Below are 16,989 nucleotides of genomic sequence, written 5' to 3'. Positions count from 1 at the left end.
TATTCTAGGCAGAATTTAATGATCTCCATCTCACTCCATGATCCCTGTACTCTGAGGATTCAGTCAAACACTCACCTAGGTGCTGCTGTGAAGATATTTTGTCAATGTAATTACAGTCCCAAGTCAGTTGACTTTAAGATTAGAAGATTATCCAAGTGGGCCAGACCCGATCAGGGAGCCTTTTGATGCAGTCAGTTTTCTCAGGCTAATAGCAGAAGCAGAAGACAGATTGAAAGCATGGGGAGTATTTCACCTGCCATTTCTGGCTGTAAGGATGGAGGGAACTACAGCAAGGGCCTGAGAACTGCCACAAGAAGCTGAGAATGGTCCCTGCCAGTAGCCAGCCAGGAAGCCAGGACCCTAGGCCAACAGCCCCCTAAACTGAATTCTGCCAACAGTCTGAATTTTCTCAGAGCCCACCGAGACAGCTCACTTACAGAACTGTTAGGCAATAATTGAATGTTGTTTTAAGCTGCTAATTTTGTGGTGGTTTGTTATACAGCAATAAAAAGCGAATATACGCTCATAGTTTTCTTCATAGTTTTACCACCTACAAATGTATCTGCCTACAAAGCATGTTCCATTTTATAAAACTGAACAACAATTAAAAACTTAGCTTTATTTATTTATTTATTTATTTATTTATTTATTATTGTCTAAAGTTTTACATATGTCTCCTTTTTCCCCACCCCAGTCATTCCCACCCCGGGCAAGCCCCCACCGCCCCAGTGTCTGTGTCCATTGGCAAAACTTAGCTTTTTATGTAAAGGAAAAACTTGCCACTATCCGGGGGAAGACTCACCTGAGAATATAACCTTATAGTATTAGCCCATTCAGGAGAAGTCGGGCACGGCTGTAGTGTGGTCAGGTACCAGTCACCTGACAGAAATACCATCAGAGGAAGTGGTTGCTGTGTTTTCTGCTTCTAAGCTCTCACTATGGCTCATTTCCTACTCTTAGGAACAGGCCAAAGTAGAATATTTATGTGGGGTGAAATGAGTGTCCTCAGCTAACCCAAGCAGCAAGGCATGGAGCGGGAAGTGGGGCTTTTATCAGTGCGTGATCAAGATAAGGCAAATACAGGAAAGAACGTCAGAGAGAAAACCAATGTCTCAGCCCAAAGGCAGTCAGGAGGAAGCCTTTTTCTACTCAGGCCTTCAGCTGATGGAGGAGGCCCACCCACATTGGGTAGGGCAATCTGCTTTACTCAGTCTGTCAATGCACATATTCATCACCCTCACAGGCGCACCCAACATAATGTTTGACCAAAGATCTGGGTACCTCATGGCCCAGTCAAGTTGACACATAAAATTAATCATCACTGTGTGGTATGGAATTCTGGGAACTTACTGGAAATCATCTTCCTTCTGAATTTGAAGTTACTACTGGTGCAAAGTCGGAAGCTATTCTAATTCTTGATCCTTTGTAATGATAGTCTTTTCTCCCCGGAATGATCCAGTACCCTGCTCTCAACTGTGCTTGCTGTCCCTCAGTGCAGAAAGCCGTTGTTTTTTACTCTGCAGAGACTAAACCTTTTGTTGGGGCAGGTAAGGGACAGTTGACCAGTGTCATAGAATGGGGGAGGGGTTGTAGGGACTGTGTTTTTAAATATGTTTTTCATCGAATCCTTCTTATCTTAGTTGTACCCCCTTCTTCCTGGGTCCAAAGATACCTGGTACGATGGCTTCTTCTGTGCTAGAAATCTGATTGTTGCTCAGCCCTCCTACTTTGTGGCTTAGGATTTGGTTCTATCAAATCTACTATGAAAATGACTACTCATCCAGGCATTTTTCCAGCCTTCCAACTGTTATCACTCTGATGCCTCCTTCTTCTCCTTATACATTTTGTCATTGCAAAAATAAAACAAAAAATGCTTATTGTCATTTTCGTGGGTTTCAGAAAGGAGCAAAAATGGACGCATGTGTTCAGCCCTCCTTTACACCTCAGTCCTGAGTCCAAGCAGTTTCTAACATCCTCTTTTGTTTTATTTTTTGTTTTAGTTATTGTTTCTTGTCTGTTTCCCTTCTGCTAGAACGTAAGTGCCACAGAGGCAGGGTTTTTCCCTGTTTTGTTCACAGATGTATCCTAAGTATAAAAGTAGGACCTGGCTTGCAGCTACTTAATGAATAGTCACTGACTAAATTAATAAATGAATTTTGGACCTATCCCTGTTTTATTCTTTGCCCCATATTAGCTCTTGTTATCTATTTTAATTTCTATTTTTGTAAACATTTTAGAGTGTGCATAACATGTTGGTACAGTAAAACATCTATACATTTTATAAATAAATAAACACACAGTGTAAATGGTAAGGAAGCATGATTTTAAAACCTAGGAGGCCCCTGACCCCAGATACCTAGGCTGCACTACAAATGCTATAATAATCTGGGATTTGTTTCAAAATAACTCAGGAGAGGGAGAAGTAATCCATGGAGGTATAGGTGAACAGGATTGGCCATGAACTGATCATTGTTGAATTTGAGACATTAATACTTAAGGATTCATTTTATTATTCTCTCCACTTTTCTATAAGTTTTAATTTTCTCATAAAATGAAAGAAAAATGACTTCAAGTCTTAGCTCATGTATTGCAGCTTCTATTTCTGTTTTTTTTTGTGTGTGTGTGGGTTTAGTTCTCTTTATGCACTCGATTTGTCATCTCTTTCTGCAGACCAGCTTTCTCTGCCTTATAAGACCCATGGCCACATCAGTCCTGGATTTATGTGGTCTCTCAGTTTAAGAGCCCTGTGCCACCCTGGCTGGGTAGCTCAGTTGGTTAGACCATTATCCCAATACGCCAAGGTTGTGGGTTCACTCCCCAGCCCTATGCCAACTAACAAGGGTCCCTATATCCAAATCCCAAATTCCTTGGAGAGAAAAATATGATGAGCCATATTTTGGTCAAGAGTCCAACCATATGTGGTCAGGAGAAGGGACATGACTGTCCTTTAACCAGGTGCTAAGGGAGAAGATATTCTGCCTTTGGTAGGCTTTCTAGCTGGTATGCTACAGGCTCCAGATATGCCAAGCTCAGTGCCCCCCCAGGCTCACTAAGTAGGACATGTAGTGTGACCTAAGCCCCCAGGTGAATAGACTCATCCACTTACCCCAGGGTGCCATTCAAATCCCATTATTTTCTATGTATTTCATGCCAAGGAAAAGATTGGGAAATATTGAACTAGTGGGCAGGGTGAGGGCAGATTCCAGAGAAAGTTATCTACAATATAAAACAAACCAAGGTTACAAGCATGATAAATAGGGGAGCTGGAACCTAACCCAGGTCTGGTTCCAAAACTTCTGATGCTAACACTACACTAGACTGCCTCACCCGACTATACTACATGATTTTTGCTAAGTATTTCCAGTGTTCACAGATTATGAAAAGAGAACATGAGTTCCTTGAGCATTGGAGTTTGTGTGGTGTCACAGTTTGAATTTGCTGGGAAGCAAACTCTGTGATGGAGATTGGCGTGCAGGAGGTTCATTAGAAAGCACTCTTGAGATCATCACTGGTGGGAGGGAGGATAAGGAAGCAGGACTGGGCAGAGGGAGAAGTTGGGCTTTGGTGCAGTTTCAACAAAGGCTTTGGCCAACCCCATGGAACTGGGATGGCACTACAGAATTGTCCCAGTGGGAGCAAGACATTTATATCCCTCATTAATCGGTCATTGGATATGGGCCGCCCTGAGGAAGGGGCATGATGTTGGGTGAATCCGCTCTTTTTACTTAAGAGCCCTCTTTGGTAATTCCTGAGGATGACTGAGAGCTGAAGGCTGTGTGCTGGCAGTGCTTTCAGCAGCTGGAGGAACACCCCCTTCAGTCCCGTAGAAAGATCTGGGTGGGGAATTAGGCACAGTTTTCCAAGTCAAAACTAGTGAAATAAAGTTGTTGAAAAGGAATTTTGCTCTTCAGTTATGTTTCATTTATTAAAAAATATATTTTTATTTATTTCAGAGAGGAAGGGAGAGGGAGAGATAGAAACATTAATGATGAGAGAATAATTGATCAGTTGCCTCCTGCATGCCCCGCACTAGGGATCGAGCCTGCATCCTGGGCGTGTGCCCTGACCAGGAATCAAACTGTGACCTCCTGGTTCATAGGTCGACACTCAACCAGGCGGGATGTTTCATTTTTAAGTCAATTCTTGACTTAGAAAGGTTAGAATTAATTCCCGAGTTAATGTCATCCTCTCTATAGTGAGCTAAAAAGTTCATGGAATGACTCCATGCTCAATAAGGCAAGAAAAGTTCACACCAGGGTGGTACAGATAACACTGCCTTTGAGATGGTGAAACAGGAACATGCCCCATGTGCTCACTCTTACAGCCCGAGACTATTGAAGGGGTCACACAGGCAGTGACTGGTGTCCATGTTTCTGCCCAGTGTGGGCAGGAAAGCACCAGGAGGCCAAAGAGAGTTGCTGGCCATGTCTTAGGCAGGAGGAACCCCAGGCACCCAAGCAAGGCAGGCAAGGAGCTTTTTTTTCCTTCTTCTTCTTCTTCATTAGAAAGTCTTGATTCTCAAGAAAAAAAATGGACATCCAGTTGCTTCAAGGAAAAAGAGATATTCAAAGTTCTCTGTGTTGCAATCGCTTGCCCTTTTTCGTTTCTCTACTGATTGAGAGCCTCACACATTTTACTTCTGGACTGCTTGTCAGGTACCTTACTTCACCTTATTCTGGCCACGCCTTACCATTCTGACTCCGGCTTCTCTCAGACTGCAGTGGCACCCTGCTCTACTCCCTCCCAATAGGTCCATCCTTTAACTCTCCGGACTATAGAGCCAGACTATGTACTTAAACAAGACTTACTGAGGGTAGGAAAATTAACCTTAAAACTGGATGGAATTAATGGGTTCCAGCTATGAGTGCTCCCAACCTAAGACCCTCCACGCCTGTGTTACAGGATCTGGCTTACTTGCCCTCAAAGGAAATGCCTGACATGGAATCTGCATGGTTCCAACTCCTTTGAGTCTCAGGGAAATGAAGAAGACCAACTTCATTCTCATCTCCAATGTCAGCCCTGCCTTCAAGAAAAATAAAATTTGAAAATGTGCCATTTCATCTACAATGAAGACAGTTTTTTATACTGTTACTAGAGGCCTGATGCACGGAATTCGTGCAAGGGCCTTCGCCCCTGCCACCACAGCAGCCGCCTCTGCCTCGGACCCTGCCCGCCACAGCTTTGTCCAGAGGGAAGGACTTGCAGAAGGACATCCGGTCTAATTAGCATATTATGCTTTTATTATTATAGATGTCATGAAGTTTTTCCCACACTGTCTCCAGAGTAGGATTTTGGATCTTTATGTAACATAAAGGTACATTAAACTGTTTTTCTCCCCAAAATGGAGCAACCTACTCACAAAGATGAGTTCAGATGTTCCCAGTAGAGAATCAGAAAATTCACTAAGTGTGTGTGTGTGTGTGTGTGTGTGTGTGTGTTTAGCAGCATTCCACTTCCATTCCCTCAAGTCACTCTCCCATCAGGTTTTACATTTAAAAAAATAGGTCCCGTAAAATTTTCCATTATATGTGTCATTTGATTTTCTGGTCATTTCTTTTATTTTTTAATCATCACCTGAGGATATTTTCCCATTGCTTTTAAATAGAGTGGAGGAAGGGAGGGAGGGAAGAAGGAGAGAGAGAGAGAGGTGAGAGAGTAACATCAATCAGCTGCCCTCCACAAGTGCCCCAACTGGATCAAACCTGCAACCCAGGCATATGCCCTGACTTGGAATCAAAGTGGCAACCCATTGATGGACAGGATGATGCTCAGCCAACTGAGCCACTTCAGCCATGTTCATTACTGCTCACATGTGTCTTCTTTGGGGGACACATTCTTTTGAGATTGGTGGGTGAAAGCAGCCAAGGGGAACAGAACTACAGGGATATCTATTCTCCAAACATCACTGGGTGAAGATTTTCTGACTCACCAGGTTCCTCATAGCAGTCTTCACGTCCTTGTTCCTCAGGCTGTAGATGATGGGGTTGAGCATGGGGGTCACCACCCCATAGAAGAGGGATATGAGCTTGTCTGAAAGGTCCTGTTTGTCTGCCCCCAGAGGGTCTTTGGATTTGGGTTTCCCGTACATGAAGAGGATGGTCCCATAGAAGACAACCACAACTGTGAGGTGGGCAGAGCAGGTAGAGAAGGCCTTTCTCCTCCCCTCAGCTGAGGGGATCCTCAAGATAGTGGTGAGGATAAAGATGTAGGAGACAAATATGAACAGAACTGGGATCCCCAAGAAGATCACATTTGTCACTCCCATACTGACCACATTAGTGGAGATGTCAGCACAGGCCAACTTCAGGACAGCTAAGATCTCACAGGTGAAGTGGTTGATGATGTTGTTCCCACAGAAGGGCAGCCTCATTGCAAGGGATGTTTGAACTATGGAGGCAGCACTTCCAGCTGCCCAGGAGCTGGCAGCCATGGGCACGTAGGCAGCCTTGCTCATGACCATGGGGTACCTCAGGGGGTTGCAGATGGCCACATAGCGATCGAACGCCATCATGCCCAGAAGCACACACTCTGTGGCTCCCATGGCAAAGGAGAGAAACATCTGCACAGCACAGGCTGAGAAGGGGATGGTTTTCCTGGGGGTCAGGAAGCTGTCAAGAATGAGGGGAACTGAGGAGGTTGTGTAGCAGATGTCCAGGAAGGAGAGGTTCCCCAGGAAGAAGTACATGGGTGTGTGCAGGTGGGAGTCAAAGATGGTCACCAAGATGAGGACCCCGTTGCCAAGCAGGATCACCAGGTACATCGACAGGATGAGAACAAAGAACATCTTCTCCAGCTTTGGGTGGGCAGAGAGGCCCAGGAGAATAAACTCTGTCACAGAGGCTGTCTGGTTGGCACTTTCCATGGTAGGTCTCCTCTTTCAACTGAAGAAAATACTGAAATCCAAACTCAACATTCTTTGCCTCACATAGGTGCAGGCCATCTGGTCTTGAGTTCAGTCAGGCTGAGTGATTAGAAAACAGTTCTGAGAGTTCACAGTCTCTATTTCTTCCTAAGAAAAAAGAAGCAATAAGACATCAAATTTACAATGTTTAAAAATGGTGATTCTAATCATTTAATGCATTTAATCAGAGACAGCACATTTATTTTAGTGATTCCATGTCTTATATGGCAATTCATCTCATTAAACTTGGATCGTAAAAATGACTTTACGTTTGCTCCATGTTCTTCCACTGTGCCAGGTACTAGTGATAGGATTAGTTGTGAATACTCACTTTATTTCTGTTCTCCAGATCATTCTCCCAGAAAACATACTCCTGTCGTTCCCAAGATCTCCTTTCTCATGGGCAGCATCCATCTCCAGGGCTCTCCATCCATCCATCTAGTCATCCATTCATCCATCCTTTTGTCTGTGTCTGAACACCCATCCATCAAAACACTTGTTAATAACCCAGTATGTAGGAAGGACAACTCCTGTGAGGAACAAGGGTGCCCCATGGCTCAAGCTTCAATGGGCTCACAGTCTGACAGGGAGGGGAAACACAAGGTTTAGGAGAGGCCAGAGCATCTGGAAGGGCACTCAGGGTATTGGTAGGAATAGGAGTTATGGAAAGCTACTTTGGCGCTTTTTTATTTATCATTCTACTGGGTCACCTTCCCTCCTGGTGAGTGTCCACACAAGAATCAGTGGATATTAACAGTCCTTCTGGCTCAGCTCCTGATTAGATATGTTACCCAGATTAATATCCTGTCACTAATTATGCTCCCCCAGGTAATCTAGTCCAACCCTCGCTCCCATCCTAGATCGTCTGCACCACACTGGAGCATGGCTTTTCAGTTTCGGCTTTATCTCTTCTCATGATAAAGAGGTCACGACATTACCAAACAGTGTATTCCATTATTTGCAGAGCTCTGGAGTATTAGAAAATGCTTTATATTGAACCAAGCAGGCAGCTTTCTAAGTTTTTCTTATTTAGCTTCCTTCCAGAATTGCATTGAATTTGTGGAAAGTCACCTGGCCTGTAAGCCACAAATTTGGGCTATATTCTGCTTAACCTTCTAACCTGCTATGTAGAGTTTGAACTCCTTTCCTCTCTTCGACCCTCAAGTTACCCTCTTCTGAACTGGGACTAGAAGAGAGCAATGATGTTATGAAAGAGAACTTTTGTTTTCTTAAATTCAGAACCCTCAAATGTAAAGCAGAGCTGCTCTTGAAGTGGGGAAGGAAGACTCAGAAAGTATGGGCTGCTCAGGCCATGAGGCCGCTTCAATTCCAAGCCACAATGATATAGGGCTCCAGGAGACCCCACTTATATTGTAGACAACATAAACGATACCCTCTGAAGCATAACTCCAGGACAACTCCAGCCATTTCCATGGCCACGATGTGAATGGTGCTCCCTGGAGTTGTACAAGAGGAGGCTTTGAAACCATGTGACCCTCTCATTTCTCAAGGTGTCTCTGAAGTTAGCGAGTTCATAAAATGAGATTGAAAAGTTTCATAGGTTTCTTGCCATCTCGGTGGTTGTTTTTTTTTGGGTTTTTTTTTGACCCAGGAAGAAGGAGATCTGTATGGCCCTCAATCTTTGTGAAAGCACTGAAATTGTTTCACTTCTTCCCTTCTCAAGCCCTAACCCTTTTGGGGGAAAAAATCCAGAAGCTGAAAAATATTACTGTGTTAATGAAAGGTTAAGGATTCCTCTTATAAGAACTCTCACTTACCTTGATCAGGAACCTACTGAGAAAGGGTCGCTTTGTTTGGGGGGACAGACCTGGGCCAGAAATAGCAACACCAATTTGAAAGGCCCAGGCGGAGATGTCCACCTCTTATTTGAAGAAGTGATGAAAGCCAGTTTCCCCCACTCTGCCTTGGTTCTGTGTTTTAGGCAAAATACCCAAAGGAACAACTAGCACATGTAGGAGAAAAATTGAAAGCAGCACTGTAATTAGAACTACTGTGTTCCCTGGAGTGATTAAAAGTTTGGAAATGGAATCATAGAAAGTCAGAAAACTTTTTATATTTCTGAATCAATGTCCCCAAGATCCAATTATTGCTGAAAGCACTCCAAAAAAGACTTATTTTTCTCCTTCCTTTCTTTGTTCCTGATGGAACTTTCCACTCTTAAGCCACTGAAGGACATCAAGGGAAGCATTTCCATGTCCTGATTGAATTTCTGCAAACTTCAAAATGCTTATCATTCTTGAAAAGAGCAGCTGGGAAGATAAGAATTATTTATAAACATGCTATGCTTGTGACACATGGAACCAGCAGCTGTGAGCACAGTGCTTCTAAACCAAGTGCTCAAAGTCATGACTTGGGGAGACTTTCACCTAGAGCTCTAGAGCTGTGGGGAGACTTCAAGGAGGAGGCAATTTCTGGCCAGGCATTGAACGTGGAGGATAATTTACAAATAAAGGGATAGGCAAGGGATGGAGGGAAGGGGAAAACCATGTTGGGGACAGAGGTTGGCACAGGTCTTGGACTTGAGTATTTCTTCCACAGCCTTAACAAGTTGTTTTTTTGTTTTGTTTTGTTTTTTAATATATTTTATTGATTTTTTACAGAGAGGAATAGAGAGTTAGAAACATCAATGAGAGAGAAACATCGATCAGCTGCCTCCTGCACACCCCCTACTGGGGATGTGCCCACAACCAAGGTACATGCCCTTGACCGGAATTGAACCTGGGACCCTTCAGTCTGTAGGCCAACGCTCTATCCACTGAGCCAAACCGGTTAGGGCTCAAGTTGTTGTTGTTTTTTTGAACTTCATAGACTAGAAGGTATCGAACACAGTCCAGGGAGGCCATTCTATGTTGGTAGAATCTGGAATGTGGAGGCAGCCTTTAAGATGGCCCCAGTGATTCTTGCCTACTGGGATTTATGGCTTTGTGTAATTTCCTCCCCATTAGTGACTTGCTTTTAACCAGAAGACTACACTCTCTTTCTGGGTTTGATGAAGCAAACAGCCAGATTGGAGAGACCCATTTGGCAAGGAACTGAGAGAGGTCTCTGGGCAACAGACAATGTAGAACTGAGTTCCTCAGACCAACAACCCTCAAGGCACTGAGTTTCACCAATATCCATGTAAATAAGCTTGGAAGTAAACCTTCCCCAGTCAAACCTTCAGATGAGATCTCAGACCTAGCCAACATTTTGATAGCAGTCCTGTGAAAGACCCTGTAGCAGAGAACCTAGATAATATGTGCTCAGGTCTACATAATCTGTATTAGATATACATAAACCATAATCCATATGATGTTATAATTTCAGCTTTAAATGCTCATGTAAATGTTGAAGAAATTAAAAGAAAAATAGAGTTTTCTATTTACTCACATATCTACAATCTCCAGTGCTCTTCTTTCCTTCTTAAAAAACTGAGTTTCCATTTGATATCATAAGTTTTCAACATGAAAAACTTCTTTTATATTTCTTGTTATACAGATCTGCTGGAAAAAAATACTCTTAGTTTTTATTTATCTAAAAGAACCATTATTTTGTATTCATTCTTAAAAATTTTTTGCTGCTTATAGAATGGTTTATTTTCTTTTTTAATATTCTTAAAATGTTTTCCACTATATTCTAGCTTGTTGTTTTTCTGATGAAAAGCTACCAGCCATTCAAATCTGCTTTTAAGATTTTCTCTTTATTTTTTCCTCTTCAGTAGTTTGATTATGGTGTGTCTATGATATATTATATTCTTTTTATTTTTGTATATTATTATAAAATTTTCTGTGTTTTTTTTAATCTGCATTGTTGTGTCTTTCACCACTTCTGGGATATTTTTCTCTATTATTTTTGGAAATATTTTTCTGCTTCATTCTTTCTCTCTTTTTGTCTTCTGTGATTCAAATTTATATGTTAGACCTTTTTATGGTCCCAAAGTTCACTAAGACTCATTTGTTTCAATCTTTTATCTCTGTTTTTCAGATTGAATACAATTTATTGGTCTATTTTGCTGACTTTTCCTTCTGTAATCTCCAATAATTTGAAAGCCCAGCTTGTATTTTTAATTTGAATATTTCAGTTTTTAGTTCTAGAATTTTCATTTTATCCTTTTTTACTTTCCCTATTTTTCTATCTATTCATACATTATGATTAAATTTTCCTTTACCTTCTGGAGCAAAGTTATAATGGCTTCAATTATTTTTTCTCTTTGCAGAGATTAGATTAGTTGGGGAAGGAGGGGGAAGGGTAGGAATAGATATGCTCTATGTACAGCAAGAGGCATTCCCCAAAATTGGCTCTAGAATATTAAACAGGAAATAATTAAACTGGAAACACTCTGAGCTCCTACAGTCAAAGAGGCATTAAATAGTGTCATTTGGCATGTCTTTGTTGGTAACTTTCCAAAATGCAGATTGGATTTTAGTTTGGACATCACTTAACTAATAACTGTTCCTCGTTGCCATGCTCCCCATTGCACAGTAGAGCAGAGAACAACATGATTGGCATATACAAATTGCAGCTGGTCTGTACATGAACTAAGAAAGAAGTATAATTTTTTACAAAGTTGTAATTTTATTGCTTATTTTTTCAGAATAAAAATAAATTTTAAGCATCCCTTATTCTTGGTTCTACATGACTTAGCACAACCCCCTCTTCATTCTAGAGAGTTGATGTTGCAATGTTAATCACTCAGGAAAGTCCCGTCCTGATGGACATTGTTTGGGCAGTTTTGTGATAAAACCGAGCAAGTCTGTACTTATCATGTGGTCATTTCTTAGGGGATCCCCTGTGTGCATAGAATCACAAGACACTCTACTGCTTCCTCCTATTGTCACTGGGTGAAGCATTTCTGACTCGCTAGGTTTTTCATAGCAGCCTTCACATCCTTGTTCCTCAGGCTGTAGATGATGGGGTTGAGCATGGGAGTCAGCACTCCATAAAAGAGAGAGATGAGCTTGTCTGAAACATCCTGCTTGTCTTCCCCCAGTGGGTCCTTTGATTTGGGTTTTGCATACATAAAAAGAATAGTCCCGTAGAAGATGACCACCACAGTAAGATGCGAAGAACAGGTAGAGAAAGCCTTTCGCTGGCCCTCAGCTGAGGGGATCCTCAGGATGGCGGTGAGGATGAAGATATAGGAGACAAAAATGAACAGAACTGGGACCCCCAGGAAGATCACATTGGCCACCCCCATACTGATCACATTGATGGAGATATCAGCACAAGCCAACTTCAAGACAGCTAGAATCTCACAGGTGAAATGGTTGATGACATTGTCCCCACAGAAGGGTAATTGTACTGCAAGAGAGATCTGCACCAAAGAGTTGACTCCACCAGCCAGCCAGGAGCTGGCAGCCATGGGCACGTAGGCAGCCTTGCTCATGACCATGGGGTATCTCAGGGGGTTGCAGATGGCCACGTAGCGATCAAACGCCATCATGCCCAGAAGCACACACTCCGTGGCTCCCATGGCAAAGGAGAGAAACATCTGCACAGCACAGGCTGAGAAAGAGATGGTTTTCCTGGGGGTCAGGAAGCCATCCAGGACTAGAGGGATGGAAGAGGTTGTGTAGCAGATGTCCAGGAAGGAGAGGTTCCCCAGGAAGAAGTACATGGGTGTGTGCAGGTGGGAGTCAGAGATGGTCACCAGGATGAGGACCCCATTTCCCATCAGGATCACCAGGTACATCAGCAGGATGAGCACAAAGAATGTTTTCTCCAGCTTCGGCTGATCTGAAAGCCCCAGCAAGACAAATTCTGCCACAATGGATTGGTTGGCCACTTCCATTTTAAATTCTCTCTTCTACCTTCAGGAAAACTGAGAACAGCAAACACATGTTTATAGGGATCCATACTGGGGATTATAATGAAATGCTTCCAGCAATTATAATTAAATGTACCCATTGACACACCAGTTTGTAATATCAGTATCTAAGGGACAAAATTCACTGTCTACTAAATTTACCTTAAATCTCAGGCTATATCACATCAAAATCAGGAAAGGGACAGCCTGGAAATCTAATCAAACCATGATATATGAAAGAATTTTAGCTGGCTCAATAGTGTTAACACTTGAGGAAAGGGATGCATAAGGATAAACCTACATGAAGACCATAAAACAGAAACCCAGAGGGTCAACCCTGCCTTTCCCCAAATTGCCCCTCCAGTGTCCTGGGAGGTTGTCATATTCAGTGATGCTGACCACTGACTTTACCTCACTCCCCTGGTTCTAATTCTGTGCTTGTGTAATAATTTTTCTGATGGTAATTTGGCTCCCCCTGGAGTCCTGTACAAAAGGAATGTGATGATTAGGGTCTGCCTCGCATTTACATTTGTTACTCGATGCCTGGTTTATACTTCATTTCTTACGTTTGGTGCTCTCCCTTCATGACGCTGTCATAAGGAGTTTCTGGCTGGTAGACCATGGAGACCCTAACAGAGGCACTTCCACATTCCCCCTCTCTACCCATGCCTTTGTCCACGGCACTGCAGTTTCCTCAGTCTACTCCGGCCCTGGGAGTTGGGGAGCAGGAAAAGAATCCAAGGACAAGTGTCCTATGTGCCTCCCTCTGTGAGCATCTGTGACATTGTGACCAGGCTCTATGCTTCTGGAGCTGTTTTATGTCACCACTCCAAGCTCAGACCCTTCTCTATCTAGTTGACCATTCTAACCACTGCAACACCACCGTAATGCTTTCTCCACAGGAAAGCAGACAGTTCTACCCAGCCTTGCAGAGAGGTGACTCTAAGGAGGCACTGCATATAGGATGTCCTTCCATCACTACAGAATGGTCCACTACGTTAGAGAAAACCGCAAGCCTTGACTGCTCATGTTAAAATGAGGAAACAAGATCAGAGAGGTCAAACAAGATCAAAGAGGTTCCCGACTTTCTCCCCAGGGCTCCTCCCTCACCACCCTGATTGTATTCTGGCTCCTCCATTTGTGCCAGAGCAGGTTTACGGAGAAGCAGAGGAGCGATGATGAAGTCGTGGTCCTCCTCACTCTCCCTAGGACACTCATGAGAGAGACAGGTGTCACACCTTTCTCCAAAGTATCTGCCTCAGAGCAGGGCTTGGGCAGGGGGCTGGGGGGCCGTCTCTGGGCTTCACACATTGCATCTGTGACTATTACACTGCTGCTGGTTGGGGGCGATTGAATAGGAGAAGCCATTGGGAAGCTGTCCTCATGCAATTTTCAGAGATTAACTGTGGACGGTGGAAATATTTAGGGAAAAGAAATCTGTTTTTGGAGATATTAATATTATTGACTGGAGATTCGCAGACTGGGCAGGAATGCTGTAAAACAACTAGCCTTGCCTCTTTCACCGCCCTTGTATGAATACCTTCTATGAAGCAATTTTCCCATTCCTGCTTTGAAAATCTGCGGTTTTGTGAGTGCATGCTTCCCAGGCTTGATTGTTGGAAAGTGTCCCCTACTTTAAGGAGACACTTCCTTCCTCTAATGTCCTCCCCACTCCTCACTCTGTCTGCCCCCACACGGGTCTAGGCTCCCAGGACATGCCTGCTCCCTTCCCCTAGAAAAACCCTTCAGACATGGAAGCTGTGACCAAGTCTCCCTCACAACCACCTCTTCTCTTCCTCCCACCGACCTGAAGAAGCTTTAGCCACAGAGAGCACTCCGCGTGGGGATGAGCCATGGTGGGGACAGGAGCTCACCTGGGCAGAGGTCTCATGGCAGGGAGGATGCTGGAAGGCGCTGGGCTTGGGAGGTGATTTGCTACAGCTGCCCTGCTTGACCCTCCCTGGTACAGCCCTACCTGCTGGGGCTGTGCCTGGAAGCAAATCCTGCTTAGTTGTCTTGAGGCTCAGCAGTCCCTTCGCTTACACAGCCAGGTAAGCAAAGGTTAGGGTTGACCACAGGTGAAGGGGCTCTGGCTGCTCCCTTTCAATGGCCTCCTCCATGCCCGGCAAGAGAACAAGAGGAAGGACAGGCTGAGGAGCTGCTTCCCAGGGGTCCTGGCAGCCATGCCCAGCCTGCATGCGCAGGGCAGACACCCCCTGCTCTTTGCCCCTCGCCCTCTCCCCAGAGGCTCTGTCCCGGAGCCATGGAGCAATTTGGAGCTCTGGTTGTTTGGGGCCAGCTTTAATCCCAGAAGCAATTTAAAGTTTGGTGATAGTCCTCACAGGAGTTTAGGGCTTGTGTCCTGTAAACCCAATTAGGTAAGATTCAGACAGTTCTGTGTAAGTCATCTCAATACAAAGAAATATTCCTTAGCCCAGCCGCGGTGGCTCAGTGGTTGAGCATCAACCTATGAACCAGGAGGTCATGATCCGATTCCCGGTCAGGGTACATGCCCGGCTGGCAGACTCAGTCTCCACTGTGGGGTGTGCAGAAGGCAGCCGATTAATGATTCTCTCTCATCACTGTTTCTATCTGTCTCTCCTCCTCTCTTCCTCTCTGAAATCAATAAAATACAATTTTAAAAAACAAAGACATGTCTTTGCAGACATTCCTGGAAGTAGAGGGATAACTAAGGTCTGGGTGTGCTTTGACCACAATGGTGTCTGTTAGCGGGGCTCTGTACTTGTTTTTGCAAGGCTAAGTGTCAAAGCAAGAGGCGGAACGTTTGCCTTTTTCCTGAGCAAGCTGGCCCTCCCTGCAGCCCCTCAACACTGTCCCTTCAGAGCTGCCCAGGCCTGGCCTCTGCCCTTAAAAACAGGGAGCATGAGACATGGACCAAGGCCCGGCACCACGCACTAGAAAGAGAGCAGAAAGGACAAGGGCAGGTTGCAGCTACAAGTCTGTGAGGTGACTGCCAAGTGCCCCTAGGTTATATGGGAGCCCAGAAGCAAGGAGGGGGTCAGGTGGGAGGCCAGAAGGGAGAGTGTGAGGGCACCAATGTGAGAGACCTGTCAGGAGAAGAAATTACGAGGCTTAGGGACAGGTCAGGATTAAAGAAAAAGACTGAATGGAGGGCAGGAGTCCAAAACTAAGAGCAGAAAAGAAAGACAGAACAAAACAGGAGACAGGAGGGAGGGGTTTAAGCTATCGCAGGAGACTGGGGACCAAAAGGTTGTTTGGACCTTCAGTCAAAACAGTGAATTCCTCTGCCCATCTCCTTATTCTCAGCCAAGCACCGAGGATAAGGAGATAAATAAGAAATCTTTCCTGTGATCGAGTAGACTCGGAGGGTTTGAGTTGACAGTGAGATGCGAATGTTAGTAGTTGTTGCCACTTGTTGAGAACAGAGTGCTTTTAATCAACCTCCCTTTAACTGTTTCCCCAGATAAACTAACAATACTCATTCCCTCTGCAAAATGCGTGCACCAACATCCATGGCAAGTCACCCGCTCAGGAAGGGTGGATTGTCAGGCAGGTCTGCTCCTCCTAGCTGGGAGGTACACTAAGAGGCAGTTACGTATGGTCCTCTGGTTACTCAAGCCAGTTGTTAATCTTGTAGTTATATTAATTTTATTTAAACTAAATACACTGAGCTAAAAAGGGTGAAGAGAGTTGCTTTTATGAAAACTAAGTGGAATGCTTTGGAGAGACTCCTTAAAGGCAAGTTGTTAAAATAAATTATTGTCATATCACATGTCAGGGAGATCGCTGTAAAATCCTAGGCAGATTCTGCACTTTGGTACTTTTGCAAAAAAAAAAAAAAAAAAAAAAAAAAAGTTCTTACTCCACTTTAAGAAAGTCGAAATAGAGAATTGTAGACAATGTATCATAGGTGTGGTTAGTTAAGAGTCCAAATTGTGGGCTCATAGGAAAGAAAAGGCTCTCTTTCTACAGTAAAAGTTTGGCAAATAAGTCCAGTTATTTGTTTTAAATTAAAAGAAATGTTTAAGGCGATGGTTCTCAAACTTTTCCATCTCAGGATCCCTTTACATTCTTCAAGTAGTTTTCTGTTCCTTTCTCTCTTCTCCTTCTGGTACTCCCATTACACATTATGTTACACTTTTCATAGTTTTATCACAGTTCTTGGAAACTCTAGATTTTGGGGGAGGGGGGTTGTCTTTTTTTCTTTTCTATTTTGGACCTACCTGGTGACATATCCTCAAGCTCAGAGACTCTTTTCTCAGCTGTGTCCTCCAGTCTACTAATGAGCCCCATCAACGGC

At 43.9% G+C, this 16,989-nt stretch overlaps 3 protein-coding genes across 4 annotated transcripts in view; 1 reads left to right on the top strand and 2 right to left on the bottom strand.

Annotated features, from left to right (window-relative positions):
• The window catches only part of LOC307110789 (olfactory receptor 13C7-like), a 66,691-nt gene that overhangs the window by 41,185 nt on the left and 8,517 nt on the right, over positions 1-16,989 (top strand). The gene's annotated exons all lie outside the window — the stretch shown is intronic.
• LOC307111360 (olfactory receptor 13C7) lies at positions 5,903-6,862 on the bottom strand (the record flags this gene model as incomplete). The annotated part of the gene is made up of 1 exon (XM_079791194.1): positions 5,903-6,862. One exon carries the CDS (start codon positions 6,860-6,862, stop codon positions 5,903-5,905), a length of 960 nt encoding a protein of 319 aa, XP_079647320.1.
• Positions 11,736-12,808, bottom strand: LOC307111056 (olfactory receptor 13C7-like; the record flags this gene model as incomplete). Its single annotated transcript, XM_079790760.1, has 1 exon — positions 11,736-12,808. The coding sequence occupies exon 1, from the start codon at positions 12,690-12,692 to the stop codon at positions 11,736-11,738; it is 957 nt and encodes a 318-aa protein (XP_079646886.1). The 5' UTR covers positions 12,693-12,808.

The sequence above is a fragment of the Cnephaeus nilssonii genome (assembly GCF_951640355.1).
Source record: "Cnephaeus nilssonii genome assembly, chromosome: 14".
NCBI classification, from domain to species: domain Eukaryota; kingdom Metazoa; phylum Chordata; class Mammalia; order Chiroptera; family Vespertilionidae; genus Cnephaeus; species Cnephaeus nilssonii.
Note: the sequence above shows the minus strand (reverse complement) of the source record. Positions and strands in the feature narration are given on the sequence as shown.